At 46.3% G+C, this 12,734-nt stretch overlaps 1 protein-coding gene across 1 annotated transcript; it reads right to left on the reverse strand.

Moving 5' to 3' along the window:
- Nucleotides 1-1,226: 1,226 nt before the first annotated feature.
- Nucleotides 1,227-3,090, reverse strand: LOC130283155 (cholesterol 25-hydroxylase-like protein). Its single transcript, XM_056532349.1, has one exon. It carries the CDS (start codon nt 3,088-3,090, stop codon nt 2,254-2,256), a length of 837 nt encoding a protein of 278 aa, XP_056388324.1. The 3' UTR covers nt 1,227-2,253.
- Between the last annotated feature and the right edge of the window lie 9,644 nt (nt 3,091-12,734).

Below are 12,734 nucleotides of genomic sequence, written 5' to 3' on the forward strand. Positions count from 1 at the left end.
TTGAGGGGCATCCATTATCCAAACACTTTGCAGATAAACATGGATCAACATTAAATGGTACCTCCTTCTTCGGAATCAAACTAATAACACCTCATTGAAGAGGAGGTGATTTTTTAGCCCAAATGTCACGAGCGGAGAGCAGGTGAATCTTTAATTTAAACTCACTTGCTCCACTAGGACTCAATCATGAATTCGAACTTTTTGGATTTCTTTGAATGTATCAGGAATTTGAAGAAATCTCTTACCTGCTTTTGAGGAGATATAAGGATGACAGGGGAAGGAAGACGCATCCCAGACAAAGGTAGCCGACAGCTTACCGGAACGCGTTGGATATCTTTTTGTCCCGAACGAGCCTTAGTAGTGACGTCACTCACCAGTTCCAACTGCATCCGATCCCTTCAAGCGGCAAGTGAGGTAGAGACGCCACCGGCCAGGGCTGTTCTCCCTCTAAACCGCAAACAACTTCTACTCAGCAGGATCTGAATACGAATTCACTTGAACGCAAGGACATTCACCTCCACCGCTCAAAAAAAACAGGTACCCTTTCAATAAGTACAGTGTACCTGACTGGCAGGAAATAGTTGTATCATCACCGGAGCATATTCTAACACACGTATACCATTTTTCCAGTGTATCGGATATCAGCGAGTCTGATAGTCCGGAATTTTTACCACACCAGGACCTGTCAGTTTCCTCCTCACAAGAGGTGATTACTCTTTGCGTTTTACAGCAGCAATAGTGGCATAATACCACAGTTATACAACTCACACCATTTATTGATTTATCTTTTTTTTGTAATTCACACATAGCAGTAATTACCCGATCAAGTCTAAGGTTACACTCACATTCATATGACTACTTCAATAAATTCATATATGTAGGCAAAATTTTTTGGTTATTTTGTTCATTTTTTGGACACTAACACACGTTTTCCTATAGCAAGCGCCCGATTACTAATATATTTGTATTTTCTGTATTAGTTAATTATTTGGCTAGTACCGGGTGGTGAGTAGGGATCCACCCATAATCTTGGGCAGATGCTAAATAAATTCCCTCTAGTAGCGCTTGTGTATATTTAAAAGTTTTATATATTATTCACATTAAAAAATAATTTATTTTATACATATATATATCCCCAAACTTTCACTCATAAGTGCATACAGTCAATAAAGACAATGATGTCCATTTTTATCTTTTTAAAAGAAATTAGTTTAATAATTGTTTATCCTTAATAGTACAAATATATAACATTTATACATTGTAATATTGTTTTAAAATAATTTACAACACATTACTAGTACAAAATATATGATACACTTCTCCTGAAATCTAAGATAACACAGCCAGCTGCGTTCAGTGCAAAGTTTAGTCAGTAAAATCTTTACATTTTTCTCATTCAAGAAAATAGTTTTTCCAGCAAATTATTATTTCTATTTTAAAAAACATCTATTCCTTTCTATCTATCGTATCAAAATGTTTTACCAGTTTCGTAACACTTTTCTAAAATCCTTCTGATAACACTTTCCAGACCCTTTACATAAATAAAATAGAATAAACATCTTCAGCTTTCAACATAATACAAATGTTGAGTTTGCCATGTCACACAACTCTTTGTGATATCATCCTCTGGTTTTGTCCAGATGCAAAAAACAGAAGTAAGGGCAAATTCAGCTCTGTACCTTTAATACTGGCAGTTCTCACCGAACGTGCACAGTCTACTAACACCTACTTTACCCTTTATCAGCACATTCTTTAACCCAGTGTTCTTACTATGTGGTCACATCTTACCAATACATTGCAGTTATTTAACAAAATGATAAAAACTTACAGAAATAGAAGATATATATATATATATATATATATATATATATATCATTATTCTTATGAAACAAATTATTCTGAAATCAATGTCAAACCAATGTACTATGAAAAAAAATACTCAGGTGAAAATTTTAACTCCTCTTTTCTCTATAGATACAGTGGTTTGTTGCATAGACATTGTATAGGTGTGGTCCAAGTACATATGATTTAGTGAAGTTCATAATACTGTCCATGGTTAGGCACGGGCAAAAAGCAAAGTACAGTTTATGACCATTTAGCCTTATTGGACAAGATACACCACTTGCTGACCATTCATCACTGAAGACACAATCACAGATAGAACACATGGTGCATCTGCCGACTTAGTCCTGAAATGCAGGTGAGGGTCAAGTTCTGACCATTTGTTCAGTCTTGGAGGTAGTTGCATGGTTTTTAAGGCTTTTTAGTTGTTTTCTGTGCTAGTGTATTAAACAGCTTGTCCCAGTGGGTGAAATAAGGAGCATAATTGGACACAAACTTTTCATGGTGGAGATCATGATGACTTGGTCCACCACATATGCCGAATGGTATTAACCTGTGTGTAGACCATGGCAAGTCATAGCCACAATGATCTTCGACAGACAGGTAGATATGGATGATGAAGATGGCCATTTCAGTCATTGGATGGCAATTCAGCAAGATGGGACTAACATTTGCAAAGAATCCAAGAGACAGCATCTCCCACGCACTGGAATATTGGGTTGCCAACACAAAAGTAGCAGTGTACTTATGATGCATCTTGTGAAATGTCTTATACAGCCAGGGAATCTTGTGATGCAGCAGATGCCAAGCAAAATACTGGAAGTCAAATAGAAGTAGACAGGCAATGATGTCCAGTATAATTCGGTGCAGCTTTGGGGCCACAAGTGGCAAATACACAGGTCTCCAGCACAAGTAAGCAACAGACAGTGGAAATATATATACCAAATGGCTGTACACGGTGTGTGCCAGGCAGTAAAGCACCATAGCCAAGGTAGGTCTGGACTTTGGCTGTACTTGGTATTTCTTCAAAGCAGGTATTTGGTGGCACAGAGCATCCAGTGCTAGGTAGGGGAGACAGAAGAACATGTAGACTGTGAACGAGAAGATAACTGGATAGAGAGGTGATCTAACCAGATGTTCTTTCGATCTAACAAAGTCCCATATTGGCTGAAGTAGCACTGAGCCTGACTCTGTCTTTTCCCCCCAGGAGGAGAAGTCTGGAAGTTGTGCCTGAACGCTGCAGTTCATTCTGAGTATTGTGCTCTCACATGTGTGCTGTACAGAATTTATAGACCTCCTACTTCCTATCGCGTATCAGCTTCAGCCAATTCAGGGAAATCCTGATTCACTTTCCATTTCCAATGAAGGAATGCAGTGATGTCTCAAAAGCAAAACATTTTTTTTCTATTCATGAGCATGCCAATCTGTTAATACGCACAAAGTAATATAATATGCCCTGGAACTGGCATCATCCATGCTACATTATTTGGCAGTGCGATAGACTGGAAGTAAGATATGAGGTTATTGTGTGGTGGTGGGAGATGGGAGGCTGGGGGCATTGTGGTTAGCATTGAAGACACATTTGTCACTAACATTCAGGGGTCATTGCGGCTGACACTGGGGGGGGGGGAGCATACTGTGACAGACAATATGCAGTCATTAAATCAATGATTGACATAAACTTCCCACTTCTACTTTAAAATTAGATCCTAAACCAACTGAGGTGACTATTGTAAGGAAGGATAACCCTTTCACTGTAAATTGTTAGGAATATGAAATGTTACACAATAGGGTGGAAAGAGTAATTTGGACTTTGTAGGTGGTAGTAGGCAAAGGTGTTTGGCAAAGCACCTAAGGCAGTGGTCTCAAACTGTGCCCCCCCCCCCCCCAGATGTTGCAAAAATTCAACTCCCAGCATGCCAGGCATGCTGGGAGATGAAGTTTAGCAACATCTAGGGGGCCACATTTGAGACCAGTGATCAAAGGTGCCTTGTCAAACAACATTGCCTACTGCCACCTACAAAGTCCAAATTACTCTTTCCACACTCTTTCAACCATAAGGGAAAATGGTATGGGTGCATTCACACAACAGGTCTGTTCATAAAGCAACCGTATCCATTTTTTAAAATTATAAATCCATACTGAACTGTGGTGTCCCAGTGCCGCATCTTATACGGTACCTATGTATATGTGGGTCCCCATAGCCAGAGTCCCTAGGACGTAGGGATCCCCGTTGTGTAGCATACCCCTTGTCGCCTCTATTCCAACTAATAGTCCAGTAATTTATGTAAGGTTGATGTAAATATAGTAATATAAATGTAAATAAACAGTTAATTACCTGTTCCATAGCGTTGCAGGATCTGCGGGTCACGTGACTAGGTAAACTCTATGGTTTTCTGCTTAAGGACCTTTGGAGGCCCTGTGACGTATGCAATCCCATTACCCTATGTAATGGTGAATGACAGATGTTCGGACCAATCAGATTCACCCCGCCCCCTGCCCATATAAGGGAGCGGCAGCCATGTTTTCTTTCTCTTGTTCCTAGGCTGTCAAAAGAGAAGGATCTGTGCAGCAACTAACGCAGTGAGTTAGGCCCGAGCCTTGCGGCAATGGCTGAGTAATTCAGAATAGAGAGTGTATCAATCCCCAGACACTCTGCAGCATCACCGGACCTAATATAACCCCTAAATCCGGATGGATCTGCAAATATCTACCCTAAATTCAGAGACTTTCTAAATAGCTGAAGGTCCGCAACAACTGTCAGTCACTGAGCAATATAAGGACTGTTTGTATGAGACTGTTACTGTGCCTTGGATGTATCGCAAGCACTTAAGTAAAGTTATTCAAGTTCAAGTTCAATCTCCTTGTGGACCTTCAGTCATTTTATGCACCTATCGTTACTGGGTAGGGTGGCGATAGACCAGAGCATTACATCAGCATACCAGCCCTCAGCCTGGCATCACAAACTATAGGGTTAACATAGTGAACTTTATTAATGTACTGTGCGCATGGGCTGCACACACGGTGCTGTGTGGAGGAAGTGCGCATGTAAAGTAAGGGGGAGGCGAACAGTACAGCGGAGCTACAAGTTAGCGCGGGACATCCCGGCGCACGTGATCCAGTGACCCCGCCCACCAAAGCTCCCGGTGCCGTGGCCTAGTGCCAGAAACCAACAAAGAGAGACAGCTCAGCGTGGGAAAAGGCGCAGAGTGCGACAACGGGCTGGAAGCTGTGAGGAACCTGAACAGCAAGGGGGCGATGCTCCAGTGGCCCCAACAATGGGGTCTCCACCCCAAGCCAGAAGAATGTTGCCGCCTTCACCAACGCTCTCGACCTTACAAGGACGTGCTCTGCCTGTGATGCCAGCAAGACCTCCAGCACAGGCGGAACAGGACCCAACTAGTCCACCTTCAGTCTCTCCCTATCTGTTGGGAGCCCCAGTTGCTGCACCTGTCTTCTTGGGTAATCCTGTGTTTCCCACCCACAATGGTGACCCTTTCACATTAAGAAAAATTCTACAACCTCTTTGCATTTTATGCACTTCCCCCTCATCAACAGGTACAGCTGCTTCTGGGACAACACCAGGGACCCGCCTTGGAAGAACTTCGCACCTGGCCAGCGGCTGATAAGGCCAGAGTGGGACAGATTTTTTAAGGACTTTCTCAAGTGTTTGACTCTCATTCTCCCTCAGAGGTACGCCTCCGACTCTATGAACGACGCCAGAAGCCAGGTGAGATCCTCCGAGCATATGCAGTGGCTTTGCAGAGCGCATTAGAGGCGGTACAGAAGTTGGACGGCATCTCGCCCGATCAGGGCAATTGAGTACTGATGGACCGTTTTATAGAAGGGGCGCTAAACAAATGGGACAAGGCCCAACTTAGGATGCTGGCTGTGCAAAAATGGCTTTCCCAGCTTTTAAGAGACTCGCGGTTAAAATAATAGAGTCTGGACCTCAGACAGAGGAGATTAGTGTCCCCACTGCTGAAACTCCAGGGCCCGCGCCCCAGCCGCCTGTCTCTTCTCAATCTACCCCACCAACACCTTCTTCTAGTCCTTGGACAGCTGACTTACAAGACATTAAACAGGACATTGAACAGTTAGCCAAGGCCTTTAAAGAAATGGCAGTACTGCCAAGTCCTTCTAGATCTGCAACACCACCACCTAAGAAGGCTGACCCTCGCCCTGTTACTCCATCTAGTATCCCTCCTATGAGACCACCTGGAAGTGGGAGACCCCTCTGTAGCTATTGTAACAAGAATGGACACTGGAAGAGCCAATGCTGGGCTTTAAACGGGCGTCCCCTGGGGTCGAGAACCGCACCCCAGGAGTAGAGGTTGAAGGTCCAGAACCAATCAGCGACAAGAAGGGACTGTCTATGTATGTAGCTTCTAGTCCTTATGTACAGGTGATGATTGAAGGTGTCCGGTTACAAGCTCTGATAGATACGGGGTATCAGGTATCCACTATTCCACAGGGGGTTTTCTATAAGTACTGGGGCCTGGAAAGGTTGTGTGACCCTCAGGAAGCGGAGATAAGAGTAATTGCAGGGAACGGGAAACCAGTACCCAGGCATGGTTACTGGGAGCCCACGGTGCAGGTGGGAAAACATGTGCTAGGAAGATAGGGGGTGATTGTCACAAATGTTAGGGAGGAGGGGGCAGCTGATTTCATTTTAGGCATGAATGTTATGAGGCACTGTTTTGATGATATTGTCTGTGCACTGCATGCATCTCTCCCTCACCTGTCACTCCCTCCCAGGCCGGCGTGCTGCACAACACCACCTCAAAATCCTCCAAGCAGAACAGAAGTTCGTAAATCATCAAGGAGAAATCTGTCGAGTAAGGATTCAAGATATCCGAGCCGTTAGTCTACAGCCACAGAAAGAGACAGTTATTTGGTGCCGTGCCCAACCCGGGGTGAAAAATCAAGTTTACCAAGCGCTCTTGTAACCCCTTCTACTGGAAGATTGTCCCTTGATGCGAGCTGCTAGAAGCCTGGTAACCATACGGAATGGGAAGGTCTCAGTGAGACTTATTAATCTCTCTCAAGTTGCAGTCCAACTACCCAAGTATACCCCAGTGGCTACTCTACACCATCTAGACGTCCGAGATGTAGTCTCGAAGTCACAGGTGGTCCAACGAGGACCTGACCAGAATCCTGCGGAACCTTGGTGGAGCCAACTACAGATAGGAGACAAAGATACCCCCAAGGAACAGGGGGAAGGAGTCATCCAGGTGGCTAAGAAACAATAAAAAGCTTTCAGCAAATTCCCCACCGACTTTGGTAGGACCACCATAATCAAACATAGGATTCTCACCGGAGACAATCCACCCATTAAAGAGAGACATCATCCTGTGGCTCCTGGGATGTATCAGACTATTAAAAAATGCTCGTGGAGATGAAAGAGGCCGATGTCATCCAGGAAAGCCAGAGTCCGTGGGCTGCACCTTTGGTCCTGGTGAAGAAAAAACATGGAACTTTCCGCTTTTGCTTGGATTACCGGAAATTGAACAACATAACTCATAAGGATGCCTATCCTCTCCCACGCATCTAAGAATCCTTGACTGTGTTGGGGTCTGCCGCCTACTTTTCCACACTGGATCTGACGAGCTGCTACTGGCAGATGCCAATGGCAGAAGAGGACAGAGAGAAGACCGCATTTGTGACCCCTATGGGTCTCTTCGAGTTTAAAAGTATGCCCTTTGGACTATGCAATGCACCAGCTACTTTCCAACGCCTAATGGAGCGATGCTTGGGACACCTTAACTTCCAGAGTGTTTTATTGTACTTAGATGACATCATAGTCTACTCTCGAACATATCAGGAACACCTGGATAACCTGAAAGAAGTTTTCCAAGTGCACTATCTAGAACATGTCATCAGTGCTCAAGGAGTCCAGCCTGATCCAGACATAGTGAGTGCTGTGAAAAAGTGGCCTACACCCAGGACGGTGCGAGACGTCCGAAGTTTCCTGGGGTTTGCTGGATATTACCGGCGTTTCATCCCCCTTTTTGCTCAAATTGCTGGACCCTTGACCGAATTACTGAGAGGGACTGCCCGGGATAATTATAATTTGAGGCTTCCCATCCAGTGGGCCGAAGAACAAGAAGATGCCTTCCGAGCCCTGAAGTATCTCCTCACGGAACCCCCCATATTGGCATATCCTGACTACAGCCTGCCATTCCATTCATACACAGATGCTAGCTTTGAAGGTCTGGGGGCGGTCTTGTCTCAAGTGCAAGATGGCAAGGAGAGGGTGATTGCCTATGCCAGCCGGCATCTTCGAGGTGCTGAGAAGAATTATGCTAACTATAGCTCCTTCAAGCTGGAGTTCCTGGCTCTGGTTTGGGCTATTACTGAGAAGTTTAAAGACTATCTGTCTGCTACTCCCTTCACGGTCTACACTGACAACAACCCCTTGGCCCATTTGAACACTGCTAAGTTGAGAGCTCTTGAACAGCGTTGGGCCTCTCGGTTGGCCAACTATGATTTCAACATCAAGTACCGCAGCGGAAAAACCTATGTTAATGTGGATGTACTTTCTCACATGGCCCCGGGAGAAGCACCTCCTACTGAAGATGTGTGGGAAGATGTAGAAATGCCTCCCTTCTACCGAAGGTAAGTGAGCCAGAATGCTCTAACTGCCAAGGCGGGTGACGGACCTGAATCTCCCAAAGTCTCTGAAGATCTGTCCACCTGGAAGACACTGCAGGATGAAAGCAGAGTTATCGGGGACCTCCTCGACTATTGCCTCCATATGAAAGTGCCTACTTGGGTGCGCAAGGCCCATGGAGACTTTGAATTGAAACGGCTATGGCGACAGAGAAATCGCCTGTTCTTGCACAAGGGTTTGGTCTACCGAAATTCCCTGGACCCAGTCTCTGGAGACCACATACACCAGATTGTGGTTCCCAGGAGGGATGCAGCCATGGTTCTGAATGCCTATCATGATCAGTCCGGACACTTCGGGGTCCATAAGATAGAGATCACCATCAGAAGGAGATTTTACTGGATTGGGATGCAGGAAGACATCGAGAAATGGTGTGCCGAGTACTCCGTGTGCAACATGATAAAGAACCCCAGGAGGGACGCAAGAGTCCCTTTGCATCCCATCTGTACTGAAAGACCGAATCAAATTGTTGCCTTGGACCATGTGAAGCTGGCCCCCCACTCGATCTGGCTATTGTCATGCTCTAACTATGTTGGATCATTATTCCAAGTGGGTGGTCGTGGTCCCCGTCAAGGATCTTACCATCAAGACTGCTGCTCAACTCTTCTATCGACATTGGATCCAACCTTTGGGTTGTCCCGAATCTGTCCTCACGGATCGGGGAACCGCCTTTGAAGCCCAGTTGTTCCAGGAACTTTGCCGGTTGCATGATTGCAAGAAGCTCCGGACAACGGCATAACATCCCCAAGGGAATGGGCTCTGCAAAAGGATCAATCAAGTGTTCATCCAGATGCTCAGAGCAGCCTCTGTCTCGAAGCACGAAGAGTGGCCTCAGCTGTTGCCTGAACTCCTGGAAATTTACAACAACACTGTTCACTGCTCTACGGGGTATACGCCCTTTTTCTTGATGATGGACCGACACGGCCAATTGCCAAAGGATCGAAACTTCGGGCTACACGCACCTTTCAACAATTCTCCTCAGGCTTCCCAAGGGTGGGTGTCAGAACATCGACGAAGAATTGAGGAAGCCAAGGACATCGTTGAGAAGAAAATGGGTGAAGTTCATGAACGCCAGCAGAAAGACTATAATCGACATGCTTCGCCTTAGCCCTTGCAGCTGAGAGATAAAGTGTGGCTCAGAAAATTTCCTAGAACCCATAAATTGGACTCCCTGAGGGAAACGGAGCCATACACCATTACTGCGATCCCCTATCCTGAAACGGATGTGTACGAGGTACAAAAAGACGGGTTCGAGCCACAGGTGGTTCACCGGAATAGGATAAAAGTGTGCCTGAAAGAAGATATGCTTGGCCCATCTCCTCCTATCCCTTCCGATCCTCCTGCTACTTCTACTCCTCCACCACCACCAAGGCCAATGAGAGAATATGTGCCGGGAGAGGGAATTCATCCCACTATGGACGTTCCTTTGTTCCCATCTCAGCAGCCCACCATGTATTGTATTGCGGCATACTGTTCCCAGCTCCATCCAGTCAGCCGACACTGGTCACACCAACCAGTCAGTTGCCATTAGCTGTTGCCCCCTCTCAACCACCTTTGGTTGCTACACCGAACATCAGCCCTGCTCCAGTAACTGCTCCAGATATTGAGGCCACTACTAAATCTGTCTTAAGAGAATCCCTCAGTTCAACCGAAGATGTTGCTTCCGTTTACAGCCCTCCAGCTGGTCCCTCGGGGACTGAAGTTCTTGAAGAATCCTCAAGTGAAGGAACTCCTGATGACTCGGAGGTGGTGTTGCGGCAATCTCAAAGAACTACACAGGGCAAACTACCCATAAGGTACCAGGACTCACATTTAGTACCTGCACACATAGTACCTTTGATAACCCACTTCAATGCTCTGCCAATCACTTTTCAGTACCCTAGATTACTCACTTAATGGTACTCACTCAAATTCCTCTAGCACATACATCAAAATAAATATCTCACTTAAGAAAACACTTAGGAATTGTAGCACATTGATACCCAATTCCTGCCACTGATAGGTACACTTCTTCTTTTCTCCTTTCATTGCGTGTGTGAGATGCTCTGCCTGGCCAGTAGGTGCTCTAGCTAATACAAAAATAAACACGTAATTCTAAGACTAACCTAGTAGGTTGTTTTGAAAGTGCTCTAGGGATAAGTAGCGTGTAGTCGATAGACCCTAGCAGCCACCCTTACTGTGACCTAGCTTCCGGCTAGCCAGTATACCTTTCGTGTACTAACTAACAGGTAACTTATTGTTGGCAAATAGAATGTGTGAGATAATACGAATGCCTAGTCAGCTTGAAGCTAACTGTATAGAAAGTTGTACTAATGTCTAGTTAGCCTTATGTATAGTAGTATGTGCTAATGTTCAGTTTAGCCTCATAAAAATGTATAGAGTGCTAATACAATGTCTTAGGAGCTAGCAACTACGTGTCAGATAACTGCCTAATTGTCTAGTAAGCTTCAAAATGTATAATAAGTTTGATAAAGTTGTATAGGAAGCTAGAAACTAAAGGATAGATAGCTTCTTTAAAATGTCTAGATAGCATTAAATGTCTAGATAGTATTAAAATGTCTAGATAGATTTCTAATTGCCTAATCCAGACACTAGGAAAGGTATCAAAAGAATGTAAATGTGTATAGTCTATTTAGGATGTATAGCAAAAGTACAGATCATCCTGTTCTATAGCATCCTGTTCTAGTCCTAGTCCCTCTGTCTCAGGGGACAGATGTCGAGGCCGACTTATCTTAAGTAAGGGGGTTTGTGGTGTCCTGGTACTGCATCTTATACAGTACCTATGTATATGTGGGTCCCCATAGCCAGAGTCCCTAGGACGTAGGGATCCCTGTTGTGTAACATACCCCTTGTCGCCTCTATTACAACTAATAGTCCCAGGGCCACCATCAGGGGGGTACAGCCCATACACCTGTATGGGGCCCGGAGCTTCAGGGAGGCCCAGACGTCCCTGGACCTTTTTTTTTTTAATTGGCCTGTCAGTGAGTGACTGCGACTGTCACTCAATGACCACTGGGCGCCCCCAGGACTATGACTGGGACTCATAGTCCGGGGGGCCCGCACATTTCTTTTAAAATTACCTTTTATTAGGGCGCGGGCCCCTTAAGATACAGGTCAGGGGCCGGACAGGTCAGGGGCTGATTGGAGTAGAGACGTCCCGTGCCTCGTGCAGGCACGCATGTGATGTCTACTTCAGTCACCTGACCTGTCCCTGCCTACGTCCCCACGCGATCTCCAGCATCCAGTGACGAGACTAGGAGCAGCAGCCTCATGCCGCATCCGATCCCCGGCAGGGTAAGTAAACTGGCGCGGGGGTGGGGGCCCGGGGCGTGGAGGGGGCATATGGTGGTTAGGGGACCTACAAGGGTGATGAGAGGTGCAATGGAGGGGTGTTATGGGGGTCATAAGAGGTGCAAGGGTGATAAGAGGTGTGGGGGGTGGTGGCGTTATGGGGGACATAAGAGGTGCGGGGGGTGTTATGGGGGGCATAAGAGGTGCAAGGGTGATAAGAGGTGCGGGGGGTGTTATGGGGTCATAAGAGGTGCAGGGGGTTATTGGGGTCATAAAAGGTGCAGGGGTGATAAGAGGTGCGGGGATGATGGTGTTATGGGGGCATAAGAGGTGCAGGGGGGTGTTATGGGGGGCATAAGAGGTGCAGGGGGTCATGGGGGTGATAAGAGGTGCAGGGGGGTGTTATGGGGGGCATAAGAGGTGCAGGGGGGTGTTATTGGGATGATAAGAGGTGCAGGGGGTTATGGGGGTGATAAGAGGTGCAGGGGGGTGTTATGGGGGTGATAAGAGGTGCAGGGGGGTGTTATGGGGGTCATTATAGATGCAGGGGGTGTTATGGGGGTCATAAGAGGTGCAGGGGGTGTTATGGGGGTCATAAGAGGTGCAGGGGGTGTTATGTTGGTCATAAGAGGTGCAGGGGGTGTTATGGGGGTCATAAGAGGTGCAGGGGGTGTTATGGGGGTCATAAGAGGTGCAAGGGTGATAAGAGGTGCGGGGGGGGGTGTTATGGGGGTCATAAGAGGTGCAGGGGGTGTTATGGGGGTCATAAGAGGTGCAGGGGGGTTGAGAGGTGCAGGGGGTTATGGGGGTGATGAGGTGCAAGGGGGTTATGGGGGTGATGAGAGGTGCAGGGGGTTATGGGGATGATGAGAGGTGCTGGGGGGTTATGGGGGTGATGAGAGGTGCAAGGGGGTTATGGGGATGATAAAAG

This window comes from Hyla sarda, chromosome 7 (genome assembly GCF_029499605.1).
Source record: "Hyla sarda isolate aHylSar1 chromosome 7, aHylSar1.hap1, whole genome shotgun sequence".
NCBI classification, from domain to species: domain Eukaryota; kingdom Metazoa; phylum Chordata; class Amphibia; order Anura; family Hylidae; genus Hyla; species Hyla sarda.

Coding starts and splice junctions, on each gene's coding strand:
- LOC130283155 (XM_056532349.1), bottom strand. CDS start 3,090: ATGAACTGCAGCGTTCAGGCACAACTTCCAGACTTCTCCTCCTGGGGG.